The 17624-nt window shown below is 43.6% G+C and overlaps 1 protein-coding gene across 2 annotated transcripts in view; it reads right to left on the reverse strand.

The window, feature by feature from the left end:
- Positions 1-1574: 1574 nt before the first annotated feature.
- Positions 1575-17624, reverse strand: part of smg5 (SMG5 nonsense mediated mRNA decay factor) — a 29544-nt gene continuing 13494 nt past the window's right edge. For both annotated transcript variants that reach the window (XM_063199367.1, XM_063199366.1), the window contains exons 13-23: positions 17417-17624; positions 16204-16373; positions 15551-15626; positions 14663-14838; positions 13937-14095; positions 12299-12358; positions 11607-11766; positions 10149-10239; positions 9340-9414; positions 6734-6872; positions 1575-4051 (exon numbers count right to left, since the gene is read on the reverse strand). The exon at positions 17417-17624 is cut by the window's right edge. In XM_063199367.1, the coding sequence (XP_063055437.1) occupies positions 3968-4051; positions 6734-6872; positions 9340-9414; positions 10149-10239; positions 11607-11766; positions 12299-12358; positions 13937-14095; positions 14663-14838; positions 15551-15626; positions 16204-16373; positions 17417-17624 (1398 nt within the window). In that variant the 3' untranslated portion in view covers positions 1575-3967. The remainder of the gene's footprint in view (positions 4052-6733; positions 6873-9339; positions 9415-10148; positions 10240-11606; positions 11767-12298; positions 12359-13936; positions 14096-14662; positions 14839-15550; positions 15627-16203; positions 16374-17416) is intronic.

A 17624-nucleotide genomic window follows, 5' to 3' on the forward strand; every position in this document is an offset into this window, starting at 1 on the left:
ATGTTGGAATGTTTCTATAATCAGAATGTCTACGTTGTTATTATTTAAAAAAATAAATAAATAATAATGTCTCCTCAGAACAAACGTCTCCAAAATTCATAATAGCCTAAACCACAGCATCGTAGTAGGCTACCAATAATCCCAAAATGTATATTTCCGCTGTCCAATCCAAGGCATAAAGATGCTATCCAACAATTGTTTTGGTTGAGTGATGCGTGGAGTCCACTCATAGTTTCGTAAGAGCGGAGGAAAACAAAAGAGCACGTGATGTAGCCAAATGACAACAGCTCGAAGCGCTTACCTTTCAGCTTTATGGTGCCTTGGAAATCATCCGCGCGCTCCCTTCACGAACAACGCGCAAAATCGATGTCAGTGATAATGTTGTGAATCATCTTACAGCAAAAATATCAAAGACAGGAAATTGTCTATGCTCCCCCAGCTAGGCTACTTTCTTTATCTATCGCATTCTTCTTCTGGCGAGTAAAAGTGTAGACCACAAGTCTAAATCCCACCCTCTGGCCACGACTTTTTCATTGGACAGGGAGAAGAAAGAAACGCTGTTTTCAGAAGTCAATAGACTGTCAGAGAAAAATACACCAGCCTGGCAACCCTACCATCGCATGATATTTCCAAAGATTTTGGGAAGGATGCTCGGCTCACGCTCACATGTTGCGCTAACCCATCAAACCATGCGCTTTTCTTAACGGTTTGCTCAGTTATTACGCAATGACTCGAACATTCTGTTTGATTTCCCTCTTAATTTCCACAGATGTCGACTCGATGAATAAAGACGCTGCTGAACGTTGAACCAGTCACCTTAAACAGACATTAGCCACGCAAAATGGTGTCGTTGGGGCACGGGTTGATGAGTCTACAAATTATTGTGCAGGGCCATCTTCACAGTCGTCTGAACTGGCTGGTTCAGTGGGCCACGGGACCAAGTGTGTGTGTGTGTGTGTGTGTGTGTGTGTAAAATGTCCCCAAACCAGGGAAAGCACTGAACGATGTTTCAAAGCGAGGGGCACAGTGTGCGCTAACAAGGCACTGACTACACTTTGTGCCAAAAACGAGTTCTGGGCACAAAGCCGAGGCCAGCCGGGGCAGAGGGCCTAGAATGGCAGTGAGGTGGTGAACGGGGACACAGAGACCCAGTTACAGGCATGGATGGGGCGGGGCCAGCACTATCATTTAAGTAGGTCTATCAAAACCAAGGAGGTCTACTGCATCATTGATCAAAACATTTAATTAGGCCAGATAATTGCAAAATATTTTGAAGGGCTTTGCATTTAGATATTTTAAGATACTTGTGCATATAGTTTGGTCCCTCTGATGGAGAAAACTATTTTACAAGTCTTTTAAAAATGGCGTTGGCAATCTTAGATGCGTTACTAGCTTTTAGACAAGTAAGCTTAGGCCTAGAACAGGTTTAGGGCCTAACACGGCATGATTCCCCATAACACTTTGCATTGTATTGTCACAAAATGTTGCATCATATTTGTTTGTGCATACTGTACACCAATCAAAAAACACATGGACCACTGTATAAACACAAGGCAAACAGCAAAACACTCGAATGGAGTCTTGTTTTCTTTTATTGTTGAATGCATGAAACTCACACATACATTTGTCTCCCTTTTGCACTGTGCATGACGGGAATGATGCTGGGTTCTGTTCTGGTTTACAGAAGGAGGAAAACTGCTTAGTAGTAGATTTTCTAGGACCAGGGGTGCATTTCTCGAAAGCATAGTTGTTAGCAGTTAGCAACTTGGGTAGTTGCAAATGAGAAATCGCATTACTATTAACAAAGTAGCTAACGTAGTTAGCAACTAAGCTTTCGAGAAACGCACCCCAGAACTGAAAGGAGGGGTGGTGATGGTGTTGGTAGATGTTGTTGGGCAACGGCAGAGCATGCAATTTTAGTAGTTTATTTTCCAAAACGTATGTTGTTCATTCACAAAATTGATATTTTCATGAAAATGTATGAAGTAAAAAATCATTACTGCTACTGCACTAGTTTTGCTGCCAAATATGTCCATTACTGGAAGTTCAAAATGGTTGACATGGAGAAAATCCCCCTTACATATATGAAAAGTGCAAATTCCCAAGTCATAATGAATACTAAGAAATTGATGGAGGTGCTAAATATACATGAAAAATATGCCATTTGTGAATGGCAGCATAGGTTCTGGAAACAAACTACAAAATTACGCACTCTTTCTTTAAGGATGATGATGCGCAGTCATTTTTGCAGTACTAATTCAACGTTTATAAAGCTGCATCTCACACTTGTAGTGTTGCACCTACTCTCAAAGGGTTGAATCAACACTAAGGAATCTGACTGATGATCGGCCGAGTAAAAAAACACAATTCAGAAGTAAAAATCCTGCTGCTGTTTCCTTCCAACACAGGTGACTTCACTGAGTAACTGGAGTACATTTTTTGAGTACTCACTCATTAGGATCAGCGGATCAGCTGATTGTGTCAAATTTGTGGAAGGGTTTTTAGTTTCTGAGCCCGGGATTGACCTCTGTTATGCTGTTGGTGATGATGGAAGGGACCAAAGGGGGGTTGATACAAGCTAGTACCTCTACTGTGATCACATCCACGCAAGCATGAAACCAACACAAATCACAAGACCGTTTTTCCCCGCCCCCCTGGGAGAATTGACCGTCAGAAGTCAGCCTCACCTCCCCTGGCGTCCCGTTCTGTCCTCCCCGGTCCACCCCTTCCTGCTACTGTGTTCAGCACAGTTTTACAAAGGCCCAAAATAATGAAAGACAAGACACAGAAAAAACAGTACAACATACAAAAATAAAATCGCATAAAACCAACCATCTTTTTTTTTCTTGATTTTTTTTTTTTTGCTGTCCTTACATAACCCTTTTCTGCTCTCTCTATACATACGTAACTGAATACATTAGGTCACTGGTCACAAAAAACACAGCAAAAAAAAACAAAAACAAAAACAAAAACAAAAAAGCCACAGAGAGGAAAAAAAAAACATCCCGAAGACGTGCAAAAATTCTTCCACCCGGACCACTCCTCTTTGGGGCAAGTCCTACAGGTGGCTAAAAGGAACCATGCTTTGGCACCAGGGCCAGGTTCCAGAACTTTCCAGCGTGAGCGTTAGGGAACTCTGGTGGCTCGTAGCTACGCTACCGCAGTTGCAGTCACGCTCTCGCCACCTGCCATTACTGGTGTGGCTGGAGCCGACTGTGTAAAAGCAAGCCCAGATCAAGCTCTCCCCCCAAAATAGCTTCCTAAACGTGAAGGGAAAAAAAAGAAAACCAAACTTTGCGCTCTATATATATTTATATATTGGTAATCGATCACGTCTTCTCCTTGGGTTTGTGTATAATGTGTGTTATGTGTGTACGTCTCTCTCTCTCTGTGAGTTGTTAGGCCCTCATCTCTTCAAACAAGAAACCTGGTTGTGTACTACACGTGTGAACCAGAATCGCTTCATGTCTGAATGGCCTTTCCCTCAAAAAAAAGATAAAATAGAAATCTCTCCTTCCTTACTCCGCACAGGGGCGGGTCTCTTCTTTCTCTGGGTAAGAGAAGGGCAAGGGATTCTGCTTTAGGTTTTTGATATTTTTTTTCCTTTGCTCTTAATTCTTTTTATTCTATGTTTCAAAGAAATAAAAGAAATCTTTTCTCCTGTTCTCCCCATTCCTGTGCTCCGCCTTCCAAACACACACAGCCGCCTCTGGCCTGCTGCCGTCATCTCATTCTCCCTGCCAACTGGTTTGACTTCACGTTTTCACTTGTTGTCTCGGAGAAGCAGATGCAGACGGTAGAGTGGATGAGGAAAGAGAACGAGAGAGAGAGAGAGAGAGAGCGAGACAGAGAGAGAGAAAGAGGGAGAGAGAGAAAGAGATAGAGAACGAGAAATAGAGAAAAGACAGAGAGAGAGAGGGAGTGGATGTGTGAATCAGCCGAAGTAGCCACGCGGCAAAAGCTTTCCTCAGCCCATCTCTTTCCACTGCCGGTAGAACTCCACCACGTTCTTCAGCTCCATGCCCGCCGATGCCACTGCTGCCATGGCAGCCTGTCGCCACGACAACAGCAAACACACAAAACACACACACACACACACACACAGAAAGAGAGCGGGAGACACACAAAGAGAGAGGGACACACACACACAAACAAATACACACACACATTAGTATGCACAATATAAAAAAAGAGGACCCAACTCAAACCAAAGCTCCGACAGTAAGACTGTCAGTCGTTTGCATGGCCCCCAAACTTAATATTTAACAGGGCTGAAAAGCTCAAGGGAGGCTAAAAATACAGCCATCTCCCAGCAGCTGCTCGTAACAACGGCCGGCAGTGGCAGACAAGAGGGGGCCTTGGCCGAATGGCAGACACGGACAGGGAGAAGAGGGGATTGGAGACGGAGGGGTTGCATAAGGGAGGTGAAATGGGTCCATTGCTTGAATTAGCCCTGTAGTCCTGGGGAAAAACCCACCAAGTTTGAGATGGCGTTGATGATGGTGCGAAGACTTGGGCAATAATATATGAAGTCCTGAAACCTAAAGCGACAGGACTGATTTCTAAACAGCTCATGAGAACATCAAATGAACTGCAAAGCCTGAAAAACAAAAACTTTTCCAAAAGAACAAATTCCAGTCAATGGCAAAGGGTTGTGAACATCAATAAAGCATAACACATGTGCATTATTAGTCATAACACATGTGCACACATCACTTCAAATAAAATGCAAGCCATAGCCTGTCACTAAAACAGTATTATACTCAGTTCACAAAGCACAAGAATAACAATTCTTATGCAAGACTCTCGATGTGTCTGTGTGGATAGAAAACCGATTGAAATGAAACTAATCTTGTAGCACCAGCAACTTCTGGAATTACAAGGACTGCTTGGAATAGCAAAAATCTATATCTGTCAAGTCTCAAGTCAATGGCGTTCAAGTTCGAGTCATGTCGAACGTCATTCCTAGTATCGCCAAGACAAGTCTTGAGTCAGTTTGCGACTCAAGTCTTACACAAGTCACAAAATGTATATTTTAAGATGGCAGGCATGTCCATCGTTCGATGGCCGGAATAACAACTTATTCTGATCTAGAACAGCTTTTTGGAATTACACCTGAACCTTTGAAATGCCAGTTACATTCTTAAAGTGATACTGCACCATTTTTGGAAATATGCTTATTTTACACCTCCCCTTGAGTTAATTAATAGGGTTTTACCATTCTTCGATACTTTCAACCGTTCTCTGGGTATGGCAGTGCAAACTTTACCTTCAAGCTAGCAGTTAACATTGAGTCCTATGAGACCAGTTAGCCGCCAGCTGGTCTCATAGGACTCAATGTTAACTGCTAGCATGGAGGTAAAATTTGCACTGCCATACCCAGAGAGCAGTTGAAAGTACAGGATAACGGTAAAAGCCTATTAATTAGCTCAAGGAGAGGTGTAAAATAAGCTTATTTCCAAAAATGGGACAGTATCACTCTAAGTGTAATGTGAGTCACCTCTGGTGCATCAGAGCTACTTGTGAGGTTTATTTCTTTGGTATGTGGTAACGAGCCACCAATAACACTGCAACCGATCTACCAATCAATGGTCTCCAAAAACAGCTATGGTGACTTTCAAATCATCATTTGGCTCTCAGACAGACACCAAATCTCATCATGTTTCAGATAAGTAATCTTTTTTTCACTTTTTTAGGATCTTAATTATACTCTTTCCCAAAAACAAGAGTGGAACAAACACTAGCCCCACTATTTTAGGTTTCTGGCAAAGTCTGCTACATTGATTTGATAGGAGTTCTCGCGTTCATTTGTATTGTAAAATTAATTCTCAATCCTTTTTTTTCCAGAGTGTATGAATAGTCTTGTTGCGAGAGAAATGCTTAATGCTGATGAGGTCGCAAATATACCATACTTTAAATAAACAATATGGTAACATTTTATTTTAGGGATACATCTATTAGCACTAATATACAATGTTAATGCCTGCATAAGTAACTTGGAAGGCATGTACAAAGCAAAAGCTAAGGCCTACTAGGGCCTTACTGAGGTTAAATTGGTAATAAATCCCTTATTGTGCAACAATACATTTGCGAATACATGCCTAACAAATGCTTGACTTTGCTTTGTACATGCCTTACAAGTTACTTATACAGGCACATTGTATGTATTAGTGCTAATAGATGTATCCCTAAAATAAAGTGTTAACAACAATACCATTGATTTCTGAACAGGTATTGATTACATTTTGCTTATTACTAGCATATGAGGATGACTCAAAGAGTTTGACTATGAGAAACTGACATAGCAAACACGGTCTTTTGCTACAAAATTCTGTATAATGGAATGCACAATGATAATGCAGTGTGAGACACCCAGGCATGCATAAATGGCATGAATTTAGGGCTGATAATGCCTCCGACAGTTAGTGATGATTACTGGGGAGGAGGAGACCAGGCCGGGGCAATCATACTGACACAATCAAATAAATTGAGATGGTCAGAAACAAAGCACAGACATAATCCTAATGCACACACTTTAGACACTGAATTTCAGTTCATATCAGGACGACTCCTGTGTATTAGAGAATGTGACAGAGACAGAGAGAGTGAGCATGAGAGAAAGAGAGAGGAAAAGAAACACAGAGAGAGAGAGAGAGAGAGAGAGAGAGAGAGAGAGAGAGAGAGAGAGAGAGAGAGAGAGAGAGAGAGAGAGAGAGAGAGAGAGACTGCATACCTTCATGGGCCCGGCTCGAGCGGACAGCTCGGGAATGGAGTGACCAGTGAGGATGGTCACCATGCCGACCGTGTCCTCGTCCCCGTTGCTCTGCGCGCCTGTCAGCTGACGGCAGCTATCCACCATCTTGTACAGCTGCCTGTGGACCAGACAACAAACACACCACGGTAAGCTCAATATCCAGTCAATGGGAGCAAAAAATCTTGGTTGAAGAGGACTCGCATCTTTTATTGATCTATGGCATAGATTCTATGCTAATGTTGTCCTGCTCCAAGCTCAGAAGCTTGGATGCGCACGCTTTAACCCTTTCGGGGGCTGGCTACGGAAGCAAATCTTCAGGTTCCATAAGTCTCCAATGAAAATCCCATAGGCTACAATGTTATCCTGACATTTTCCATACTTCAAAATAAACACCCAGTACTTACAGGCTGGTTCAAAGGTCGATTTTACATTTGTTAAATTGTGTTGATATCCACAACAACCATATATTGGGACAGACTAGCGTTTTATTTGAAATGCTTTGTATTTTACACTTAGCCAAGTCTAAGTTGTACAAACTATTAGGAGCACAGCTGGCATGATTGACAGTAGCAACCCGTTCCTCCACACATCGGAACACTAGGGAGGTGGGACAACTGCTCAAATATTTGGAACTGGTCGTGAGCCAGATGATTGTACCTGTACATGATGATGCTCGGATGTGGTTTCATTTGGTTCTGCTTAAGTCTATGGGTGACATCTCACTGCTTTGTCTATAAAATTACACAATGCTTTAAACTGCTTCAGCCATTCAGACCAATGCACAACGCACACTTTGGCAAGATCAACTTCCCAGTCAAAGCATCACACAACACTACGGCAAACTCCACACCAAGTCAAACCACCACACAACACACCATGGAGAGCTACAAGGCCCCAGTCAAACCGTCCACCACACAACACCACTGGACTGGAAGCTGACCACTCTGGTCAAACCCACACGCAACAAACACCACAGCATGCTCAATGCCCTGCTCAAACCACACACACAGACACAGACACACACACCATGGGAAGCTCTTGCGGCCCAGTCAAACCACCACACACACAACAAACACCACGAAGAGCTACAAGGCCCCAGTCAAAGCACCACACAACAAACACCCCTGCACCCTCAACACTCTGGTCAGACCACCAGAGATTAAGACTCATTGGTTCAGATTGCTTACAGCTTGACCCCTTAGCAACCCTATAATCTTCATTCTCATTCAACAGTCAGCTAAAGTGCATTGCTGCTATTGAGATGCATTTAAGTGGTTTAGGCTCTACCACGGGATCATTGGCGTGGGATTAGGGCACCAGGTCAAGAGCTAGCTGCATGTAGCATGGTTGGCCAAAGCAACACGGGTTTTCATCGAAGTTGGCTGATACATTGAATTGACAGCCTGATACATTCCAGGCAGTGAGAAAAAAAATACTAAATGAAAAGTAGATGTCGTGCTACACTCTAAACAATGGTAAAAAAGTGAGCATACTGTCAAATTTCCACAAGTCAAAATATAAACTTTGAATTGCAGTTTGGAACGTTCACGCATTGATGAAAACAATCAAGCAGCTTTATCATTATTGCCAGTGATATTGTGGCACGCCCACTGAACGCCTTCTCTTGTACCTTCCCAATGGCATTATCAAATGTGATATCAGAGTGGCAAATATTTGTGCCTGCTAAATTTTTCTACGTAATACAAAGGAGCCAAAGAAGTGCTTTGCTGATTTCGGTAATGGCCCTTTTCCCCAGACATAAGGGCCTCATGTGCAAATAGAAACAGCAGTTAGCACTACACAACTCAAGAGTGCTATTTCTTTCAGAAACAGTGTATGGCCCCAAGTTCTGCTGTAGTATAAAAGCCACATTTCCACATACAACCCGGCTGTGTCCTGTTGCGCTGCGTTGAGACGAGTACTGGTGTTGAGTCAGCCTGGTTTGGGTTTCCATTACAAGCCGTGTGACCCGATATGGGTGACACCAACGAACATTGAGAAGGGCAACTTCTGAATATTCTGATTTGGAATGTACCATTGGAATGTATCATTGAAATGGTTGGACTTACGGTTTTGACATGGTCACATCACATAAGTTTACCAACGTAAACTTACCAACTAGTTGACCAACGTAAGAAACAACAGATATCCAAATCGTGAAATAGGCTATAAATAGTTTTATTTATTTTATTTATTTACATCATATTTAGATACTACAATGTTTTTTACTCCAATTTTAAGATCAAAGTAACAAAGAGTCAAACTAAAGATATTTTTAAGGCAGTTGAACAGGTGGATGCAATTTTTGTTTTACGGATTCCCCATAGTGCACAGCATTCTGAGTAGTAGGAAGCGACGGTACCCGTTCAACTCGATGCAGCCAGGTGAAAAAATGAGTGGAGGTTTGAGCTGTCCCATGTTGTACTTAAATAATAGAAGAGCAATAAACGGCGGCTGAGACGTGTTGTGTGGAGCTGCACTGGGTAGAAAACGGGTAGTGGGAAAAGTGCCTATAATGACTGGGTCAGAATGGACTGTAGAAAGCACATCAAACAGAGTAGACGAGAGGGGCCTCTGTCTCTTACCATGCCTCGGGGTCCTGCCTCTTCAGCTTGTCCCGCTCAAACGTCCTTCCTGACTCCTTCTGACAGCGGATATACCTGCAGGGAAGGAGGAAGCGGGGCGCACTCGTTTAAAAGGCGGCCAAAACAACAAGAGCAAAACGTTGCAAATGCCTGATAAGAACTACTTGTTATATTTTGTAATAAATAACTGAAAGAGAACAAAGAATCTACCAAGAAAAAAAATCTGTTTATTTTGGAAGCAATTATGTTACTACACGGAGAGAGAGAGAGAGAGAGAGAGAGAGAGAGAGAGAGAGAGAGAGAGAGAGAGAGGGAGGGAGAGGGAGAGAGGGAGGGAGAGAGACAGAGACAGACAGAGATGGCTACATGGCCTATCTAGAACATTGTGGTTTAGCAGCTATCTAGGACAACATTTGCCTTGGAAATCTTGTATCCTTCAATTAAATGTGTGTCAATATACTTTCATCTGAACAAAAGTGCCCCTTCCAGACCAACTCTAGGTGAACAAACACAACAAATAAACAAGCTACATATCAAACTCTGACGCAACATTTTCAAGGGTAAAATGGTGGCACACCACAACATCAACCTTGCAACTATTTGAAGGACTGACTTTCCTTTTTCATCCCTACCAAACTCAATAGTGGTATAATCTGACTTAACTACAATATAATACAGTGACGTGCTATTATAACGATTACATACAGAGACTCTGCTGTGCAGTGCACTTGTCTGTAGACTGTAGTCTGTAGTCTGTCATCCAACAGTGAAAGGAGAACTGGTTGAGTTGAACTGAAGGGCCAACCCACCTATTCCCCTTGCGAAACTCTGATTCCAGGAAACGGATTCCATCTCTCGCTCCAGGATTCTCCTTCTTCAGCAAGTCCAGCCCATCAATCACTGCACAAAGACACACACACACACACACACACACACACACACACACACACACACACACACACACACACACACACACACACACACACACACACACACACACACACACACACACACACACACACACACACACACACACTATTATTGAACACATTATGAAATGTTCTCAGAGACTGTCAGGCCTTCTGGGGGACAAAAGAAATGACATCAATAGTTCATTGTTTACTGTTTTGCTCAGAACGTGTGCAGTGCACACAATTGCAGTTCTTGAATAAATCCCTCATGGAGAAACTGTTGAACAAGTCCGACAGGCAGACAAAGATGCATCCGCCTATGCACTGCCGCCTTGTGGGCACAGGAGGGCATAACAATTTCAAGAATGCGTTTCAGACGGACAGACCGACAGGGTCAACCTCCTTGTGTATGTGTGTGCGTGAGTGTGTGCAAACTGCTGGAAGGACTATTGTCCTCAAGTGTGTGCTTTATGTTTACTACAATGTGCAATATTGTGTATTAGGTATTTGTGTATTTATAACTGCGAGAGGCGATCTTTCAAATGTTCATAATGAGTTTGCGGTAGAGTCAAACAATGGTGGAAAACATTAGTGAGAGTCTGGTTGGCTATCTGCCCCCTGGATGATACCTGCTTCAGTATTGTGCGAAGTGCTCCTGTCATTCTGATGTGCACTTGGTCGCACACAGTTGCATGCAAAATTGAAGGCACACAGCAAGCATATCTCCGGCCTAATGCACACAGAGTGCTAGCACAATACTGGATCTCCAGCTTTTATATTTCATGAGATGGGAGAGGGCCTTTCTACGGGTGATAATGTTAAGTTGGGTGTCGTTTCATAGCCGTTTACTCACATTAAGCTAAGTGAAGTATTTCCTCCTATATATATATATATATAGGATATAAATGTATATATAAATGTTAACTCCATCTCCGTGTCAAAATGGCTGCGCCCTTGAAACATAATTGTGAAATTTTGCCGACTTACAAAAATCTGTGGTGACTGCAGTGCTTACATATTGTATAACTGTGTGTGGATAAAAGCCTGTGTGGCTGTGGTACTTGTGATGTGGTGATGTACATCTCAAGTACCACAGTCACAGAGTCTTTAACAAGTGGAGGTCTCCATACCTGTGCGGGGGATGATATATGCTGATGATGCTGTATGCTTGTGTGTGTGTGTGTCTGTGTTTAAATGTGCCTGTAGTGTGTGTGTGTGTGTGTGTGTGTGTGTGTGTGTGTGTGTGTGTGTGTGTGTGTGTGTGTGTTTCTGTGTTTAAATGTGCCTGTAGTGTGTGTGTGCGTGTGCGTGTGCGTGTGCGTGTGTGTAAATGTGCCTGTGTGGTGTGTCCTGTACCTGTGCGGGGGATGATGATGATGAAGCAGCCACTGCTGGCCAGCTGCCGCAGCAGGGGGAGGTGTTGGCACAGCGAGACCGAGTCAGGCACCAGGTACGGAGACATGGAGGACTGGGCCTTAGGCTGCTGAAGACTGCCCTCTAGCTGCGACACCTCCAACTGCACGCACACACAGACACAGACACAGACACAGACACAGACACAGACACAGACACAGACACAGACACAGACACACACACATACACACACACAGACACAGAGACACACACGCTTATTTAAAGCATCCCTGATGGACGAATGAAGTAAATAAGCTGGGGATAAATAGAGTAAAATGATCGGTCTATATACAGACAAGACGCCAAATCTATCTATCTATAGACAGATCCATATATTGACCAACAGGAGAAATGAGAGAAAGAGAGGGCCTTATGAAGACGGCAAACAACTGTCTGTAAACAAACAGATTAAACAGGAGGAGACGAGAGCAGAGCAGGGGTCTATGCTACAAAGCTGGTTTAGGAGTAAACCATGTTAAGTTAAGAGGTAAATTATGGCCCTTCTTTTAGATGATTTACCTCTTAACTTAACATGGTTTACTCCTGACCCAGCTTTGTAGTATAGACCTAGGATCTGTAGCATAAACGGGACAAAACCAAGAGAGCAGAGTGGCGGGAAGGAGAGAGAGAAGTACCTGTAAGCGGAGCTGAGCCATGTCCCTCATCAGCCGATTCCTACGAGCCTCCTCCTCAGCCTAAAGACAGAGCACACACACACGCATGCACACACACACACATCAGTGGAAAACTTGACATATTTGGCTTCAGAGACAAAATCTACAAAGAAAAAACATGCATATCCATATCAACAATGTCTTGGGTGCAGGACTAGCAAAGTCACATGAAAAAATGAAAATTAAGTCTGCACACCCCGAAACGTCACATTAGAATAAGAGAAACGGGAGCCTTGGTGTGCGGACTTTATTTTCATTTTTCATCTTCAGAAACATGACAGTTCACTTCACTTTCACGTCACTCTTCCATTTCCTGAGGCTGACCTGCACACTTTGAGGGTCAAACAAAGGGCCTGTGTAGAAGTGCAACACAGCATACTGGCCTATCAAGAGAGGAAATGAGGGCCAGTTATGAGCTCCCTACCCAACCATCACACTGATGGGAGTTATGGAGGGGTGGCTGGTGCAGGAATGCGCCAGTGGCCTTGACTATTGCTCAACTGCCCCAGATTTACAGGAGGTCCACGCACGCATGCAGGCACGCAACCATCTCTATGTGAAAAACCCCGCCATCGATCAGCCTTACTACCATCGGCATAAACGCAACATAATGCACGGCTTACAAGGCAGTAATTTGATACGGTTTCCTCACAAAAGTAAAGCTATTACCAGACTGTGCTTACTTATGCTGAAGCCCGTCTGGACGCTCAATACTTTACAAGTGAAAATCAATAAATACATTTATGTTCCAATCAAAATATTTCCCTGACGCAGGAAGCTAGATCCTTAGCGTAAGTGGTTATGGGTATTACCACTTCACCCCACACTTGCCATGCGGCGGAAACGACTGTTATTTTTGTCTACTGCCATCAGACATTTCTGTCGCTGTTCCACTTAAAATACTCTGTGATAAATAATTATCCCATAAAAATACATAGAAACCCAGTGTCATTTAAACGCATGACTGATTTTGGATCACCAATTGACAATAGGCTAGACTATGATATGCAATTTGTGTTTAAACATCAAATGAGTAAAAGGGTCTTATCAGGGTCGGGTAGATCAAATGACTTGTCCGACCAGACGCTGTCAGCTTTGGGAACAAAATCATCTGAAAGGCCTCCTCAACCATTACCCGTACATGCAATGCAGGGCTTGACGTTAACTTTTTTGCTCACCGGCCATTGTGGCTAGTGGTTTTCCAGAGTCATTAGCCCTTTAGCCTTTCTGCTAGCCAGAGTTTTGTTTTCTTTAGAATAATCTTGCATTAAAATACAAACAATTGCATTTTTGTGATTTGTCACACTTAATAAATTACTATATTAGTGGCTAGTGAAAGTTATAGCAGCATTTGGCGGGTTGGCAGGTGGCAGTGTCAAGCCCTGATGCAATGAACTGAGGACCTAATTCTAGGCACCTATCTCCCTGGGCCCAGGACAAGTTACCCCTTTGTCCCCGTACCCCTGTCAGCTTCCCCGGGGCCTGATATCGTTTGCTTCTTACCATGCAGAACCTATCTCCCTGGGCCCAGGACAAGTTACCCCTTTGTCCCCCTATCCCTGTCAGCTTCCCCGGGGCCTGATATCGTTTGCTTCTTACCATGCGGAACTGAGCCTTGGCCTGCTGGACCAGGTTGTCCTGCTCTGATTGGCTGACGCTGGTGAAGATGCCCGCCTCTGGGTTGAAGTGCAGCACGTTGCCCTGGAGACCAGTCAGGAAGTGGCCGAAGCTGCGGATGCAGCACACGCGTACCATACACTGGGGAGGGAGGGAGGAAGAGAGAGGGGGAGGGAGGGGAAGGTAGAAAGATATATAAGGTGCTCGTCCAGGCACCTGTGTGTGTGTGTGTGTGTGTGTGTGTGTGTGTGTGTGTGTGTGTGTGTGTGTGAGTGTGTGTGTGTGATCTTGAGTAGTGTGGTGAGCATAGGTCTGCTGTTGCTGAAGTCCAGTACCCTGTGTGGTGTGTGTGTGTGTGTTACCTCGTGTAGTGTGGTGAGTGTAGGTCTGCTGTTGCTGAAGTCCAGTATCCTGTGTGCAGTACTGAGGGTGCGTGTGTTTGTGTGTGTGTGTGTGTGTGTGTGTGTGTGTGTGTGTGTGTGTTACCTCATGTAGTGTGGTGAGCGTAGGTCTGCTGTTGCTGAAGTCCAGTATCCTGTGTGCAGTACTGAGGGTGCGTGTGTGTGTGTGTGTGTGTGTGTGTGTTACCTCATGTAGTGTGGTGAGCGTAGGTCTGCTGTTGCATGAGTCCAGCTTCCTGTGTGCGGTGCTGTGTGTGTGTGTGTGTGTGTGTGTGTGTGTGTGTGTGTGTGTGTGTGTGTGTGTTACCTCGTGTAGTGTGGTGAGCGTAGGTCTGCTGTTGCTGAAGTCCAGCTTCCTGTGTGCGGTGCTGAGGGCGGGCAGGTGGCGCAGGGCTACGTCCTCCGGCAGCAGCAGCGTCTGTGTCAGGCCCGACTGCTCACACTGATCCAGCAGGTCGCACACCTCACTGCTCACGCCCATGTCTGAACACACAAAACATCAAATGATCATATCATCACCCACAATCAACAAGCAGGTTGCGTAAGTGTGTGTCATGACTATCCAAGCCTTTACAGCCTATTGCCAAATTTGATCTTTTCATGAATATTTACTATATAATAAACCAACATTTACTAGTATGACAAAGGTACAGTGTGTTTTGCAGCTAGAAATGTCTATTTCTGGGAATTAAAAATAGCGGACCATGGAAAAGATCCCCCTTTTCATGTATGATAAGTGATATTTTTGCTAGGCACGATGAATACTTAGAATTTAAAGCATGCTACATGGATCCATTGACTTTCACTAGCTTAGCGACATATTCCCTCTTTTAACTTGTCTTAAAGCAAGACAACGCTTAACATGAAAAATAAGACACTTTACCACCTTTATAAACCCCAGTCAACGATTTTAACTGTATTAAACCCCAAAATAGTGGCATACCCCTTTAATGATGCTGGTAAGTATAATGTTAAAAAGGTAACATTTGTGAATGAGCGGCATGAATTTTGGAAATCAACTACTAAAAATATTACACAGTACACCTTTAAAGTATCTACTTTTTAGGTCTCTAGGGACACATCCTACAAAACACCTGTTAGTCCTGTGACACACACAGTATTGGCATTAAGAAAATCTTCCTCAACACCACAGATCAGTTAACTGACTGTCCGCCATGACTCCAGTCCGACTCACCTGCTTCCAGCATCTTGGCCCCGTCAGGCAGGAGGTTGAGCAGCACCGAAAGCCTGTTCCACAGACTCTGAGAGCTCTGGAGAAACAGAAATAAAGTACATGACAGATTTTCAGGTTTTTTTGTTTTTATTAAACTGTGAAAATAACTTTAAAATAACTATATGATATATATCATCATATGATATATGATGATATAAATAACTATATGAACTTTTTGTGGCCTACTGCAATGTCCGCACCTCACCAGGTGGGAGCAGCATGCTGTAAAATAATGATTTCTGGGGAAATGCAGATTGCCCAGCAACACAGAATGTTTAGAACAGCTTGGCAAGAATTTCACTTATTGCTGCTTGTGACCAACGCACAGTCTGGGGATAGTCAGTTAGCACAAATAACCCTAACCCTTGGGGGGGTGGGGTGCACCGCTAGGCACAAGCTGTACTTTGGTTAGGACATGTCAATAGGACACATCAGCAGTATTTGTTCCCACTCCTTTGGTCTATGTTTTTCCGATTTTTGCACGCAGTACACTTCATAATGACACAAATATCACATACAGTGCCTTTAAACAAGCCCTAAATGAAGTCAATTAAAATTGCAGTCTACAATAAATCTGACAGGATTGGATCTTCTTTTCTTTTTTTTTTTTTTACCTGAGCACACATAAGAATGATGTCTGTGTTTGTCCGCAGCCAATCCACGATGACCTTGACCACTGGAATCAGGCCCTGATTGGTTAGAATCTGCAGTCTCTCTAGCAGGGTCTTCTCACTGTGGACCGACGGGCTGCTGTGTTCACTGCCCTCTGAGTCAGAGTCCATCTCTACAACACATAGATAGGACAGGCCCACTTAGTATGAAAAGACTACACCTCATCACCATCTACATTTGGGAGGGTTTTGAGGGAGTGCACTCAATTCCAGACAGGTTAAAAAAGGGTCTTTGGGTGCTGAGTACATACACTGTAGTCAAGAAGGCAGCTTTTCTATAAAAAAACAAAAAACAATCAAATCATATGTAAATCACAAACAAATAACATCGGCTGGGGGTATCTGAAGTAATGGATTTAATGTGGACAATTTTATGATCATCCTGATTGACATGAATCGCATCATTATCTAATTATTATCGAAATCATTATCTGTGATCGAGACCAAAGAGTGAGAGAACATAAATCTGGCTTCAGAAGGCAAAACTGCTGTGTTGTGTTGGTTCTATCTTTTACTTAATGGCAGGATGGGTCAAATGCATTGTATGATCTTCATCATTCTAAACTAAGAGCTGCCTACTGAGGAATCATCTTCTCAAATGATGGCCTTGGCATTTCAGTTCATCGAACAAAATGAATGAAATCTAACTTGGCTGTTCATTTCCTTGTGAAATCTCCAATAGTTCCCAACAAACATAAAAGAGCTTTAACTGACATGACACGTGGAAACAAAAAGTCTTGGGCTTGGCTATACTGCACAAACATGCTGGTCTAGCATATAAGGCACATCTGAAAATTAGCTACACCCAGTCAAGAAGAAAAAAAGGATTGCACCTATAGGACCCATCTCTGTAGAAGCGATAGGTGTCCACATACATTGTAACATGGGATATTTACACAACATAAGCTCTGGAGTTTTGTCCCTTCACTTTGTCCCTTCACTCCCTCGTCACACATAATCTAGTATATATTAGCCATATGAAGGTATAAACCACAGGGTTTATAGTGTGGGGAAAAAATGGTGGCTTATAGGTCAGAAAATATATGAGTAATTTCATTTATTCATTTTCTAAATCATACTACAGCCACATGGTTAAGTTTCTTTGAGCTTCCTATAAGCATAGTATGGCCCTCTAAAATTAAAGGACAAGACGTACCGTTATCATTGGTGCCATTGGCCGTGCCGGGCTCGATGATGCTAGTGCTGATGCTAGTGCTGCCGCCGCCGCCGCCCAGTGGCACGTCCTCCGCCTCGTGCGCGTGGACAGGGGCAGGGGGCTGGGGCGAGGGAGCCGAGTTGGGAGTAGCGGGGCTGGGTGCACTCTGGGGCCGCAGCAGCACGTTGCTGAAGGTGGGGGCCAGACG

The sequence above is a fragment of the Engraulis encrasicolus genome, chromosome 5, assembly GCF_034702125.1.
Source record: "Engraulis encrasicolus isolate BLACKSEA-1 chromosome 5, IST_EnEncr_1.0, whole genome shotgun sequence".
Lineage (NCBI taxonomy): Eukaryota > Metazoa > Chordata > Actinopteri > Clupeiformes > Engraulidae > Engraulis > Engraulis encrasicolus.